The sequence below is a fragment of the Salvia splendens genome, chromosome 14 (genome assembly GCF_004379255.2).
Source record: "Salvia splendens isolate huo1 chromosome 14, SspV2, whole genome shotgun sequence".
NCBI classification, from domain to species: Eukaryota; Viridiplantae; Streptophyta; class Magnoliopsida; order Lamiales; family Lamiaceae; genus Salvia; species Salvia splendens.
In genome coordinates, this window is record NC_056045.1 from 5,490,934 (window position 1) to 5,506,687 (window position 15,754).

Below are 15,754 nucleotides of genomic sequence, written 5' to 3' on the forward strand. Positions count from 1 at the left end.
AAACTACCCGAGATTGGTGTTATGTGACAATCAATTTTAATTAATTACTACTATAACTTTTAAAAATAATTATATCAATGATAATTCGCGACTAAATGTAACAAAACAAGAAATGAAAAATGAAGACAAAATTAAATTGAACTAAATTGATAGTATTACACAACCTTAACTTAGTCCCGAAGAGTAATTTATGTAATATTCCGAAATTAGTATAGAACCAAATTTACGCAACCGAACTACACTGGTAAAACTAAATTCGGTCAAATCTATAGTAAGTAACTAAACACGTCACGTGCCTCACATTTATCTTTGTACTTAAAAAGCAATTGCTATACATCAACAACAAAAAATAAAGAAAACAAATTAAATCTCTTATCATCTTTAATTTCCCATTTATCTCTATATATACCCTCATTTCTTCCATAAACACACTCTGGCAAAACCAAAAAAAAAATAAAGAAACATTCAGAAACGTAAACACGTAAAAAAAAGTTGAAAAAGAATGCATTACCAGACCGGTTCAGGGTCATGCAAGGTGCCATTAAAACGCAGCGTTGCGACGGACCCGATGGAGCGGATAGAGAGGATGGCGGCGGCGCACGCGGTGGTGATCTTCAGCGACAGCACGTGCTGCATGTGCCACACCGCGAAGCGCCTCTTCTGCAGCTTGGGAGTGAGCCCGGTGGTCTACGAGATCGACCAGGACCCCAGGGGGGAGGACCTCTCCAAGGCGCTGCTGCGCCTCCACGGAGGCGCAGCGCCTGTCCCGACCGTCTTCATCGGGGGGAAGCTCGTTGGCGCCATCGACAGTGTGATGGCGTCTCATATCAACGGCTCGCTTGTGCGGCTGCTTAAAGAGGCTGGCGCGCTCTGGCTCTGATTCAATTAGTATTGTCAAGTTTCTTTTTCATTTATTATTATCTAAACCAGTTTTTAATTCTAGGTAATACTATATAGTTCTAGTTTTATAGTACCAATATTAATATATCTCTTCTCTGTCTTCCTTCAAACTCGAATATGTGTTGTACTATCACACGTGTCAAAAATACCATGAACCGGCATTGCAAATAGTGGCTGAGCTAGGATTTTGCGTAGACAACATAAATTTCATAAGTGTAATTTTTTTTTATGGACTTTAAATTTGGTAATGAACTTTGTCTTGGGTGCTAATTTTCTACCGGCAACAAATTTCAGCTTATTAGAAATGATGTGGATGATGAGTTGTCATGTTTTAAAATGAGTAGGCAGATAAGATTTCATTTTTGGTTTAGTATCTTAAAATTTCTCCACATTGACCCTTTTATGTACTAATTGGTGGCTCGATATAGCCTAAGACGACAATAGAATTAGCAGCGACCCTCAGTTATTATTTACCAAGTTTGAAGTTCGTGGTGAACATCAAAGTTTAAGAGTTGTGTAATATTATGCATCAAAAAGCCCTTGTATATTGGACGATAATCACGGCGTGCTAGGGGCTTGGCTTTGCCATTACACGTGCTTAATTATATGTGAAATTCAGAAATTCTAGTTCTTAAAATTGTGGGAGAAATCATTAACGGCAATTATTAGAGAAAGCTATGAAATTTGGTCAACTTCTTGTCAATTTCGCAAATTTGAATCAACCGCTATTATTATGACTTTTGATCATTTTCTCAATTGTCCCATGACCAAAAATTATCGACGTGACACATGTGTCCTAAATTTAAGACGTGGCACTAAGTAGTGTGTACATGTACTAATGTCATTAACTTGATTAAAAAAAATCACGAGCTTTGGTCAAATTCTAGTTAATCCAACAATTTTAAAAATAAGTCATTATATGATACCTTCGATATTTTTCACAATTGCCCATGATGCTATGTGATGTGCCGATATAAAATCATACTAGTACTAGAGAAGAAAATTTTCGCATAGTTTTCAATTTTAATTTTACCTACTTAAACGATGTAGTTTAGTGTACATTTGTACTACATGCATGTGCCACATTTATCATTTAAGATACTTAGGTTACATAAATTTTGGGCCTTAGGAAAATTAAGAAAATTGACAAAGTTATGATATTAGCGACTAATTTTGAAGCCTGCGTGGACGGACTATAATTTAACCTAATTTTAATTATTTTTTGACAATTTAATATAACAAACATAACGTTGTTTAAATGGCCGTACATTTTGTCCATGTAATATTTTTCGATCATTGCATTAAACATGATTTCTTCCAAATCCGAGTCCATAAAACAAATGAAAAAAAAATATCAACGTCGCTATATTTTCAAACTTGCCAAATTGACCAAAATTGGGCCAAATTTGATTTACTTTTATGGCAACTTGCCCCTAACATTTTAAATACAGTAGATTACATTTTAATTAATCCACTTTTATAATAATATATCAAAAACATTCCCTTCCAATTATCAAGATCATCTCCTATGAATCTCTAACACAGCTAAAAAGGTATACTTTTCAAAAAAATTCTCGTGCATGTTTGACTTATCATGATATAAAGCTGGGTAACTTTTAAAATCAAATGGATCGAAGCCATCCACCGACCTTCGATTTATTGAATAAATCCCATCAAATTTAACGAGATTATCCCTTCAATTATCCCATCGACACTCACTACTGCAGGGACGGATCTAGTATAGAATGAGAAGGGGTAAATGCCCCACCTCAATTTTTCATAAGTATGTAGGCATTTATATTATATTACCTTAATATATGTAAATTCACACTATTTGCCCCCTTACATTTAAGAAAATAATAATTTATTTTCCCCTCTCCTAAAAACACACCACCTTTTACCTTTAAATGTAATAATATAATATATTTTGTTTTATTTTAATATTTATTTATTTATATTTTAATATTTTTGCCCCTCCTGTTATAATTTTCTGGCTCCGTCCCTGCACTACTGGATAATGTCTTTTTCCGTATAAACCCACAATTCCCGGCTGGTATACAGATTTATCCTGTCACCTACTTTTTCATGCATACTTTTTTTCCGAAATCTAAAATGCTAACTTTCTACATAAATTATTCCAATGTTTCTTCCGAATGTTTTAGACATAAACATTTAAAGGAATCGTCCATTCAGTAAAAATATGGTATATGTCTTAGTATATTTTTATAAGTAGTGAGAAATGTATATAAATTGTACTCCCTCCGTCCCACTTTAGGAGTCCCGATCATTTTTATGCATTTGTTTCATAAAAATGATACTTCAATAAATAGTTAAAGTTGAGAAATCGTAAAATAAGAGAGTGAATAATGTTGAGAAGACTCTTCTCTATATTATTCTTCCCTACTATGTAAAATAAATTGCATAGTAGTACTAATTATTTTATTTACTGTAATTTCGAATTAAACTAGAAATCATGTGAAAATTTGTCATTTCTATATCATTTCTTTTTTATTGCTACGAGTGATAATGTGATATGGTAGTAGCTAATAATTCAATTGAATTTAAAATCTAGGAACATTTACATACACCATTTTATGTACATTTAGTTTTACTTTTTTTTTATAATTGTCGCTAGTTTTAATATAAGAACCGGATACTTTTTTCCCTATTACCACTAAATTATTTACCTCGTCATTCTAATTAGTATACGTTTATAATTACTTTTAATGTTCTTGTTCGAAGTTTTATTCAAAATGTATTCTTGGAGTATACAATTACTTTTTGAAATGATATATTTTACTTTTTTTGAAATGGTATATTTCACTTTTTGAGAAGGTAAATAGATGATATACATTTTTATTTACCTTTCTTTATTGAAGATGCTCTAAGGGGTAGAGCTAGAAGATTGTATTAGAAGGCAGAAATATAAATGTACAAACAAATAAATAAATATAAAGTAACAAAATATATATAATAATAACAAAGTACTCCCTCCGTCCAACAATAGCAGTCCCATTTCTAAAGGGCACGGGTTTTAAGAAAGTTTTGGAGTGTGTAATAGATGGTGTGTGATAGTGGAATTTGTGACCCACCTCAATTGTTTTAAACTTTTTTACTTCATCTTGCATACAAGTAGAAGCAAGTATTTCACCTTTACACCATCATGCATTTGACCTCAGAAAAATTTCATCATAGGCAGTGTGAAAAGCCTCCAAACCAGATAAAGGGTGACAATTATACACAAAATAATCACCACAAACAAGCCCCATCAGCACAGCAACAACCAACAACAAATTCCACCAAGTATATCAACAATACACCATATAGCAGCAACATAATCGGCCAAACATCACAAATTTCATCATATAGCAGTAGATTAAACCTCATAAGCCAAATTGGGGTGGCTTAATCAAAACACAATCACCACAGTACATTAGAATGACCAAATAATTTAACCAACAATAAATTCTAGCAACATAATGGTCCAGACATCACAAATTTCATCATATAGGGCAAGATTAAATCTCCTAACCCAAAATGGAAGTGGCTAAATCACAATAACAAAATAACCCCTCAGAAACCCCTAATACAGATCAAGCAAGAATCTCCAAACCCTAGATAGGGGGTGATTCTTACATAACTCACAATTTTAGAGGAGATCTGCCATGCCGGACAAGAGAATCGGGAGAATCTCCTTGAACCACTCCTCTTCCTCAACAGGACGCCTCCGCTTCTTCTCCATCGGAGTTTCCCGGACCACAGTGGAGTCAGAATTTTCATAACCTGGCGTGTCAGGGAAATCGAGCATGGTCTCCGGCGTGTCAGGGACAATAAGCTCATAATCAAGCATGGTCTCCGTCGTGTCAGGAACTATGGTGGAATCAGTCACCATCCACGGCATAGCTTCCAGATCTGGGGTTTCAAGGAACATAAAGGGCAGAGAATCGGTCCAGGAACGGCCTTCGATCATCGGAGTTTCAGGAACCACGGTGGACATCGAATCACCCAACTCCCACGAGTATGTGGGGATAGGAGAAAGGTGGGTTGCAATAGGAGTCGGGATCGACCCCTCCGACGCATCGAAGGTCCACTCCGGCGTCGGATTCGGATGAGGAAAACGTGGAAGTTGAATACGGTTTCCCTCTGAATCTAACCCATAGACGAGGGTTAGGGTTTCAGAGGGTAATTGATCCATTTAGGGTAGAGTGGGGAAGAGGAGGAGGCGGCGATCGGGAGGAGGAAGATGAGGCAGCGGTGAATTAGGGTTTCGCGTAGGAAGAGGAGGGCGAGAGAGCCGGCGATCGGAAGGAGGAAGAGGAGGCGGCGGTGAATTAGGGTTTCGCGTAGGAAGAGGAGGGCGAGAGAGTGAGACCGACAGTGGGATAGAATGAGGGTATGAGAGAGTGATAGTGAAATTAGAGTTAGCGGGGGTGTTTTTTTATGGCAATTGTGTAAATTAGTGAGAAGGAGAAGGTAATTAAATTAGCCAAATATGGTAAGTAGAACCGGGACTCCTATTCCCGGACGTCCGAAAATGGAAAAATGGGACTCCTATTGTTAGACGGAGGGAGTACAATATATTAGCAATAAGTATATATATTATTTTAACATCTGGAGCAAAAGTAAGAAATAATCATCGATGCATAGAAAAGGACAATGAGTTATTTCTAGGGAGTAAACATCGATACATAAAGCATAGAAAACGAGTGAGCCATACTTGTAAACCGTTGGGGGATATAAATGAACCGAAAAATACATTAGAAAAAGATGGATTTTGAGAATATAGTCATAGGTATGAGACGGCATATTCGATGAGAGCTTAACAGATTTGATAGGTTTACTAATCATACCAACAATGTACAATATATCTTATAGTTTCTGACATCCATCTCATAAAATCTCCAAGTTCAAATGTGTGTAGTCTTAAGTAATTTTAAGATGGTTATATCTTAGGAGGTGTGCAAAAAAGGATAAAAATACACTAGAAAAGACATATGTTAACTGTTAATCCATGGAGCAATTCTAAGACGTGTGAGCCTAGAAAGTTTCTAATGGAGCAATTTAGACGTCACCACGGTTCGGGAACCGGCGGTTCACGGTTCGGAACCGCCGGTTCCGGTTCGAAAATAGTGGAACCGGAACCGGCCCGGCCAAGGATCGGCGGTTCCGGTTCCGGAACCGTGAACCACCGATTCACGTGAACCGCGGAACCGCCAAGGTTTGCCCGGTTCCGGGCCGGTTCATCCGGTTCGGCGGGTTTTTTGTTTTTTTTTTGCATTTTAAATTTGTAATTCAAGTAAAATATGTAGATATATTTGCATAAATAAAATTAGAATAAAGCGATGTTCAAATGCAATTTTATTGATACAAATTACAACTTTAAAATTACAAATTACAACTTTAAAATTGCAAACTACAAACAACTTTAAAATTACAAATTACAACTTTAAAATTACAAATTACAACTTTAAAATTACAAATTACAACTTCACAATTATAAATTACAAAAACTTAAAGTCTTGATTACAATTTACAAAATTACATATTCGAAACAAAGGGGAGAAAAAAGAAATAAAGGAAAAGGACTTGAGCTCAAATTAAATTTAAACTTAAATTTAAAATTTAAGTTGAAATTTAAGTTGAGATGCCTACGTATCCTCAATGCTCAATTGCATTTTGGAATCAAAGTCCACGTAGTTCTCTTACCTTGCTTACCTATTTGGCTTGATTGGAGGAATTGACGCCTACTCTTCTTCGTCGGGGAAGTAGTCTTGGTCGGGTTGTACTACTTGATTGTCCCAATTCGGTTCTTGGTCTCTAATTTCGGCGGAGCACCAATCATCAAGTAACATGGTGGCTTCCATGTTTTGCCCGGTGAGTCTACTTCTTCGGTCGTCCAAGACGTTGCCTCCAACACTAAAGGCGGACTCGACGGCGACAGTGGAAGCCGGAACCGCAAAGATTTCCTTGGCCATTGATGCAAGGATTGGAAAATCTTTCTCGTGTGATCCCCACCATTCTAGGACGTCGATTTGTTGGGGAACGGGACCTCCTTCTTCCTCATTTAATGAAAAATGTGAGTCAAAATATAAATCTAACTCACTTGTCGAATGTGCCATCCTTCCTCCGCTGCTGAAGCCGTATAGGTCCGCCAATTGGGATTGGTCGTCGGGGTCATCAACTTGGAAGAAGCCAAAGTTATGTGTTTGACGAGGGGGTCTAGGTCGAACTTGGTGGGTAGTGTTGTACTTGGCTTCGTAATCGTGAAAGAGAGCCCGCAAGTCGAACTCAAAATTTCTTTGGAGGCTTGGGAGGTGGGGGAGGTTTATTTGGAATGTTTGGGCAAGGTTTATGTAGTTGTCGTCATCTTCGTCAGTTTGCAAAGCTCGGAGTGGTTCAAGATCAATAGAAGCCAAATTGTTGTAATAAAATTCTAAAATTTTGAAAGTACCAACTAGTTTCCACTTTGGATCCAAAACTTTGGCAAGCAAAAAAACAGTTGGGATCTCATTGAAATACTTGAGCCATTTTTCAACCATGTAATATAAAACACACATTAGCTCAAGATTGTTTGTGGAATTTTTCATTGCAGTTTTAAAACCAAGTGATATGATCATGCAATGTTCTAAAACACGAACGGATGTGCAATAATACACACCCGATAACTCCATAGTGGCATTTCGAAAACCTTTGAATAATTTAAATAAGCTCATGCTTTGTTCCCAACAAGAAGATGTTAGATACAAATCATCAACAGGGTAAGTTCTATAAAAATCAACTAAATAATCTATATGCTCTAATGTAGATTGCAACATGTCATATGTAGAGTTCCATCTAGTAGACACGTCTAAAGTAAACTTTGTGTACCTTATTTTCTTCGAGTGGCAATACTTCTTCCACGCCTTGCCAATTTGAGGCTTCCAGTGGATCAAGGATACAACTGTAGTAATAGGTTGAATATGTCTTTGCCATAAAGACAAAGCATCTTGTACACATAAGTTTAAAATATGACAAATACATCGTTGGTGAAAATACTTACCACTTATCACCGGGGAACAAGCCGCAATTAAATCGGATATACTTGCGGTGTTGGCGGTTGCGTTATCAAAACCAACCGAAAATATCTTGTTGCATAACTCATACTCATTCAAAACTTGAATAATTAGAGATGCAATTGCTTGTGCGGTGTGTGGGGAAGGAAATTGTCTAAAACCAATTAAACGTTTATTTAAAGACCAACTATTGTCTATAAAATGACATGAAATTCCCATGTAGGAATTTCGTTGGAAAGAATCCGTCCACACATCGGAGCAAATATTAACTTTGTGCCCCAAGGTGGATAGAAATTTTCCAATCTCCCTTTTTTTGTCAAAAAACTGACGGTTGTTAGATCTTTGAGCAGTAGTGGGGGAATTCTTTTTGCAGCAACATTAAAAGCTTGTTGCATAGTAATTTCATATTTTCTATCATTAAAAAAATTGAACGGCAAATGTTTCATTGCCGCCCATCTTACCATGGTATCGGTAACATTTTTAGGATCATATTTAAATAGTGGCGTACCTGTTTGAGACGATGAGCCGGAGGGGAAGTTGATTTGGGTTTGGGACTTAGTATGCCCATATTCCACGGGGTGTTTTGTCTTCAAATGCTTATGGAGAGTACCATATCCCCCACCGGTTCCAAAGGGATAGACTTTATCGCAATAGTTGCAATATGCTTTGAACTCACTTGTCTCCACGGTAGTGGTCGGATCATTAGGATTTAAAATTACAACCGGTACCTTCTTGTAATGTTTGGTGAAGATATCGGATTTCAACTTGGGAGGCATCTTCTTCTTTTGTCGTCCTGCGGAAGGAGGAGGAGCATCGGCCTCCTCATCATCATTTTCGCTTACTTGGCCGGTGCTAGAAGGGGGAAATTGATGCGATCCATCATCGCCTTTGTCCGACGATAGATTCACATCGTACTCGAACCGCGAAGCCGAATGTGAATGCCCCCCTTGTTGGTCGTCGTCGTCGGGCCCGCCGAGGGCAAGTAACAAGGCCGCATTTATATCTTCTTCCTCCTACGAAAATTATACGATACGACTAAGTAAAAATACTAACACAAATGAATTTAATACTAACATAAAAATAAAACACATTAGAACTTACTTGTGCTCGAAGAGCGGCTCGCCTTCCCACCTCCTCCGCAACTTGTGCTCTAGTAGGGGCACGGCGACGACGAGTATCACTTTGATCTTGGGCAAGTCCATTTCCCCGATCACCGCCACGACGAGATGAAGACATGATATTTATGGAAATTCAAAGTGGAGAGTAGAGAGTAGTGTGATTGTGTGAATATGATAACGTGAACAACGTGAGTAAATTATGAGCGCAAATAACGTAAACAACTTGAGAGAATGAGGATGGAGAATAGAGAAATTGAGATTGAGAGAGAAATTCTTATTAACACAAGAATGGGGTGAGTAGAAATGAAGAGGATGTGGGGTATTTATAGGGGAAAATTGTGATTAAAAAAAAATCAAATTTTGAAAAATCACGGCGAAACCGCCGGTTTGCCGCCGGAACCGCCGGTTTTCGGTGGAACCGGCGGTTTTGAGGATCGTTTGAAATTTCAAATTTTGAAAAATGCGGCCGGAATCGCCGGTTTTCGCCGGAACCGGCGGTTTTTCAGCCGAAGCCGGCGGTTTCCGTCAACGGCTTCTGACCAAACCGGCGGCCGGGGGAGCGGTTTCTGAAAAGGCTAAGAAGTAGGTCTGAAAAGGTGTCGGGAACCGCCGAACCGGCGGTTCCGGCGAAACCGGCGGTTTGGAACCGCCGGGTACGGTTCGCGAAATATGGGACCCGGAACCGGCCCGGCGGAACCGGCGGTTCCGGTGCCTGTTCGAACCGCCGCCGACGGTTCCGGTTCCGGTTCGGAACCGCCGGTGACGGTTCCGGGCAGGTTCGTCCGGTTCGGTTCGGATTGGTGACCTCTATGGAGCATGTAAGTTAGGTTAAAACATGTTAGAATGACTTGTGTTTCTCTAAACTATATTATTATTTATAATTATATGCAAATATTATGTAAAATAATGTTCTCTCTTTTTGAAATGTTCTTCCTTCTTTTTACAAAATTCAAAACTAAAGTCTTAAAAGCAAGCAAAAGATTGAAAAGGAAAAGAAATAATAAGAAAAAGGTAAGGAAAAGAAAAAATGAAAACTAAAAAATTCAAAATTCGATAGAGAAAAGGGGAAAAAACTGAAAAAAGAAGTGAGAAACCACTGCATTTAGAGGAAAAGCTGAGCGTAAATCATCAAGATCTGGTCTTGGGTTTCTCAATTTCGAATTGTAATTGACGCATTTCCTTTGAATACTTCGACAATTTTCGGTTGGCACCCCCAATTTGAACTTGCGGTTGGCGGGTGAAGGGTTGGGGGAACTCGAGGGTTTTGATTTAATTGGAAAAGAATTGGGTTTGGTTTTAGAGAATTGTGAGGAAATCAAATGCCGGAGGAGGATTTGGTGGAGCTGAAGTTCAGATTGTACGATGGATCAGATATCGGTCCGTTCCGATATTCGCCGGCGTCGACTGTTGCTATGCTGAAGGAAAGAGTTGTGGTAGAGTGGCCTAAAGGTTAGCTTAACTCTTCACAAAATTGATGCTCTCTTTTAATTTTGTTGCTAGAATTTGAGCTTGTTGAATTCGATTTTATCGTCTTCTTATGTTCCATTTTTCTTTTCGGCGTTTGATTGCGGGAACATACAGTAAACTAATTAGTGAAGTTTAAATTTGATTTTTGTCGTAGTAATTAACGATATGTTTGAGATTATGCCCTTGGATAATGTGTTATGATTAAATGCCCTTTGATTTTGGGGCAGGAGTAACTGCAGAATTCGTGCAATTGAAAGAATGTAAAGCAGCGCAAATTTGAATGAAGTAGTGGTTATGGGGCACATGACAAATTGAGTTTCAGAGACTACTCATTAATGCATACCTTAATCATAAATGTAGTGGAGAGCTTATTTCTTGATCTTTTGCATGCTTATTGGAGTGTAATTGGAGCAGTTTTTCTTATTATCAGATAAAAAAGTTTCCCCAAAAGCAGCAAATGATGTGAAATTAATAAGTGCTGGGAAAATTTTGGAGAATAACAAGACTGTTGCACAGTGCAAGATGCCATTTGGAGAGCTGCCAAAAGGAGTTATAACCATGCATGCTGTTGTACAGCCATCGGTAGCGAAAGCTAAGACAGGTCACTTTTTTACTTTTTTGTTGTGCTGCAAATCCGATTGTTACTTTGTGAATCATAATTCATTTGGTTGCTATAATTATGCTTTCATACTTCCTGCCGAATTAATTTTTCCTACAACATTTTGACTCGGAGTTGGAAATTTTAGTGACATGGAACTACACAACTATTGCAGATAGGTTCTGTGAATAACATAATCTGCATGCATGTGACTCTATGGTTTCAGTTACTTGCTGGCATAGTTTTATATGGGTTTGTAATTTGTTTATCATGCGAGTTGTAACGTTGATCACGTTAGAATTGTAGCTATGGCTTATAAGTTATAACTCCTAAAAATGGGAGTCAGGTACTGGGGATAGTAAAATCTATAGATTCTTGGGAGGCATCAAGGTTCGATGGTTGGATCTTGGGAATAGTACAGTGAGAAACTGAGAATAGAAGCATACAGTTGAATGTGGATTTTGAAATTCTTGGCAAGTTTAAAGGTTCAATAATATGATTGGTCCTAATCTTGGTGTCGGATATTGATAGTTAGAGAAATATAGGTCTCGGTTGGTTAAAGATAATGACATAATGTTGTGTACTAGTAGTAGAGAAGAATTTAGCCAATTATAGAGTTCGTGCTCTCATGCATAATTGTAGCCTATTTCTGGGTTTTCATGGAACTCTAGAATTACTCTCCAGACCTTAAATTTCTGTCTGTTCATCACAAATCCGACCTTCTTCATCTATCAGTGTTTATTTTCGTTTTACTATATGATGCCCTGAAATCTAACATCACAGTTCATGTCTCAGTTTCATATAATAATATATTCCTGTGAAAAGTCTGGATTTTGTAAATGCAATCTCATTTCTTTGATGCTATCATTAAGGCCTCAATTTTCCTTTCCCCAATATAGTTGCTTAGTTGCTGAAAGTTTCCATTGTGTTAACAGAGAAGAAGGTTGATGAGATTCCCAAGAAGAACGTCTGTTCGTGTTCCATCATGTGAAGTGTAAGTTTAATTCAGCCTTTATCTTCTGGACTTCTAGGGAGTTCACCTGCGCCATCATCAGATTGTGAAGTCGGAAAAACCCAATAATTTGTAAACAGTCATTATTCACTGTATGTTTGAGAGCATTTCTGTGTAACAGTTGATTGTCATGCATGCTTGTTTCTATAAAAATTTGCTGCTTGTACATGTGTAGGTGCAGAACTTTTACATACTATGAGAATACATCTTTGGCCACAATACTATATGGAAATTCTTGTGAATGCAACTCCTTAATTGTACCTCTATTGAGCCACAAACCAGCTTTCTGTTCAACTTTATTAGCTAAACTTCTTTCTATCTCCACAGACGATGTACATTCACAATCACTATTTTTCAGGCGTTCGTGGCTCTGTTTGGTTGTGATGCATGTCCACAATTTCTTCTTGATGAGAATTTGTATTTCTTGATTTAGGATGTGATTTATATTAGTCTATTTTTCTGGTTGGCAGATCTTGATCCAGATATTTCAGTCTTCTGCACCAGCCACCAAGTAAAATCTAAAGTTATCATTAGATTTTGGAACCAAATTATTTTCTTGATACATGAAAATCGTCGAATTCATTCATCAATCCCTTTTATGAAAATATCATATTTCTTTTGTTGTTACCATCCCTCCTATCCTATATTATCATTACCATGTATGTATATAGGAAATGTGTCATATGAAACCAAAACCTAGTGTAGCATTCATAGCTTTATTTATGAACGAAATATGTTATTTTTTTAATTATAATCTACATATGAGCAATGAGAGTCATGTATATGTACTGATATGAAAAATGCACAGAAATCAAAGTAATTTATTACCAACCAAATCGTACGTAAATTAACCAATATTCGATCATCGCCTTTTTTTTGTACTTCTACATACAATAAAAAGACTAATACATTCTGCCCAAGTGAATGGAGTAAGCCATTTGGCCAGTCCCTACCGCTTAGTGTGCTGACCGCTGGGACAAGATATTAGTCTTCTAACTGTTGGTAGGAGGGATACCTTCACTCCTCTCAAATGATCAAATACTTAAACTTATAGTAATTCAAAACACTTATACATCAAATTTCAACAATTATCAATATTAAATCAATCTACTCCATCTGAAGAAAACTCTGCATGCATGGCATCAGCACCGCCATGCGGAAGCAGCAAGAATGTGCCTATCTTGCCACCCTAGAAGCAAGCATCCCTTATCCTCCGTCAGTCTATACCCATCGCATGAATACAACCCTAGCAAAATCCTTGACTGTGTGACTGCATTTGAGCTCAGCGCCACCCCTTCAAACCCCTTCCCTTCCATGGTCTTCCTCCACTTCTCGAGGCGCTCGTGCCGCATCACGCGCTCCGGCCCCTCGTGAGCCACGATGTTCCCGATCTCCGGGGCGAAGATGTGTTGCTCCACCTTCGCCCTTTGTGCAGAGTCCGCCGGGAACGTCGCGTCCAACGAGTCGAATATTGCAGAGTAGTAGTGGAGGGCCTCGAGAAACCGGCCCAAGAAGTATGGCCCGTTGTGGCTCGCTTCTTGCTCAACTATGGTGACGATGTTCGGGGCCTGGTCCCGGATCATCGTCAGCAGGGGTCCGAGGCAGTTGCCCGGGACGCGGTGGAGGCGGTTGACTGAGTTCACAGCCAGCGCCTCGCCAACCCTCCGGTTGAACATGTGGGGTTTGAGGTCCTCGAGTTCCTCCCCGACCGGGTGGAACTCGAAGGGCACATGGAGAGAGAGAGCTAGGTCGGTCAAACACCTACCTGTCTCTCTCACTGCCTCGAGGGACGTGCCCACCCCAGTTATCCTGAGGAAGGGTGCGCCTCCGGGCCTAGCTGCCAAGGCCTGCATGAAAGCAGGCCACTGGTAGCCCTGGAGGATGTCGAGGTCGATGACGTGGACGCGCTCCTCGGACTCGAAGGCCTCGAAGATCGCTTGGTTGGCGGTGAAGTGGGCGAATTTGATGTAGGGGCAGGCTTGGTATAGGATTTGGTAGATTTTGAGGATTTCTAGGTTGTTGGGAGGGAAAGGGTTGAAAGGTACTAGGTTTGAGGTGGAAGGTTTGTTTGTGAGAGTTGCGGCGAGCCTTGCGCTGAGGGCTTCGGTGAAACAGGCGGCGACGCGCTGCATGGAGTCGCCGATGGCAGAGATGACGCGGTTGAGGTGGTGGAGATACCGGCGTGCCAACATGTAGTCCTCCTTAGAGACGGCTTCGGCACAAGCTAAAAGAAGGTGCACCAATTGCAGGCCACTATCTTGTTCCTGCAATTACAAAGTTGGAAGATAACAAACAAAGTTGGACAAAAAAATGGTAGTAACTGAATGGAAATTAGTCCATAAATTGAGTCACCTGTTCAGGTTCAGGAAGGGGCACCATCAAGGTATTGTGTATGTTCGGAATCTGCTGATGAGCAGATTGTTGGTGATGCAATCTGTGCAGCGGCGCGTTGGGCGGCTGGATCCGCCTCTGGAAGTGGCGGTGTCGGTCCTCCTCCTCCTCCCGCTGCCGCTCCTGCTGCAACTGCTGCGACAACAGCACCTGATAAACACCGTTATCTTGAACTGCCGGAGCCTCCTGATCGACAAACCTTCCCGAATCATCCATCGTGAGGCAGTCCAGAAGCTCCGGCATCGTGTCCAGCCCAGCGTAGCAATCCGCTGAGGTCTCACCGCCGGCGATCTTCATGGGAGAGAAGACGACAAAATCATCGTCTTTAGCAGCGTCGTAGGTGGCATCCAAGAGCGTCTCCAACGAGGCGAGGCTCTCCACCTGCATGAACTGATTATTTGGCGAGTTGAACACGCGGTGGAGAGGGCTCAGCCCCTTCCCCTTGCCCGGGCCTAGAGACGAGACGACCGGATAGTTGTTCTGCGGAGAGAGCATGTTTCTGACGGGGGAGCAGATCATGAAGTCGTTGTCGGTTACATGGTCGGAGAAGATGGACTCCCATAAAGAGTAATCGGGGGATTGGATTTCTTCGTATTTGAGAGGGGGCACGTTGAGATTCGGGTGGTTGAGGAGGCTGCTGAGGCTGGCTACGGGGGTTAAGCTATTATGGGTGTCGAAATCAGACGAGGAGGGGGGTTTTTTGAGTGATGAGGATGAGGATGAAGACGATGGCTCTTGCTTCGTGCAACAAGTGGTCTCGGTTTTGGGGCATGGTTCGGAGATTTTGAGGTTGACCATCTCGGTTTTGATGGTGTTTGTCTCACTCTTGATCAGACTTCCCATGCTACGACAACAAGGGTTGATCATTGGAGTTTATTTATATGTACGTAATCATGCCGTCTCTCTATCTTTGCTTTCCTTTCCTTTCCTTTCCTTTCCTTTCCTTTCTTGTTTGAGAATTTAGAAAATTTAAAGGTGGTTTTTGTGGTTGCACCTCTTTTTATTGAACTAAATTGTTTGTCTTGTTGGGAAGGACAAAATGAGAATGGGGAATTATGTACACCGGGCTAAAATTCCATCCAAATTCAGGGGCGAATTCAAAAATTTATTTTGCTATGGCTTTACTTTCTAAATTTTGAGTTTGAAATTTTGATATAAATACCCTAAATTTTACAATAATATATGTATAAAAACACAAATTGCATCCAACTCGGTT

General features: G+C 39.8%; 3 protein-coding genes across 4 annotated transcripts; 2 read left to right on the forward strand and 1 right to left on the reverse strand.

Moving 5' to 3' along the window:
• Window positions 1-448: 448 nt before the first annotated feature.
• Window positions 449-1,091, forward strand: LOC121764833 (glutaredoxin-C1-like). Its single transcript, XM_042160862.1, has one exon. It carries the CDS (start codon window positions 503-505, stop codon window positions 878-880), a length of 378 nt encoding a protein of 125 aa, XP_042016796.1. The 5' UTR covers window positions 449-502; the 3' UTR covers window positions 881-1,091.
• Window positions 1,092-10,088: 8,997 nt separating this feature from the next.
• Window positions 10,089-12,774, forward strand: LOC121766158 (membrane-anchored ubiquitin-fold protein 4-like). Of its 2 annotated transcripts, XM_042162510.1 has the most exons (4): window positions 10,089-10,519; window positions 10,968-11,138; window positions 12,071-12,129; window positions 12,618-12,774. In XM_042162510.1, exons 1-3 carry the CDS (start codon window positions 10,390-10,392, stop codon window positions 12,124-12,126), a joined length of 357 nt encoding a protein of 118 aa, XP_042018444.1. In that variant the 5' UTR covers window positions 10,089-10,389; the 3' UTR covers window positions 12,127-12,129; window positions 12,618-12,774. The 2 variants fall into 2 exon arrangements, with proteins under 2 accessions (XP_042018444.1, XP_042018443.1); XM_042162509.1 differs by lacking the exon at window positions 12,618-12,774 and having other exon boundaries at window positions 12,071-12,394.
• Window positions 12,775-13,289: 515 nt separating this feature from the next.
• Window positions 13,290-15,464, reverse strand: LOC121765064 (GRAS family protein RAM1-like). Its single transcript, XM_042161113.1, has 2 exons — window positions 14,500-15,464; window positions 13,290-14,411 (listed from the first exon to the last, which is right to left on the reverse strand). Exons 1-2 carry the CDS (start codon window positions 15,403-15,405, stop codon window positions 13,290-13,292), a joined length of 2,028 nt encoding a protein of 675 aa, XP_042017047.1. The 5' UTR covers window positions 15,406-15,464.
• Between the last annotated feature and the right edge of the window lie 290 nt (window positions 15,465-15,754).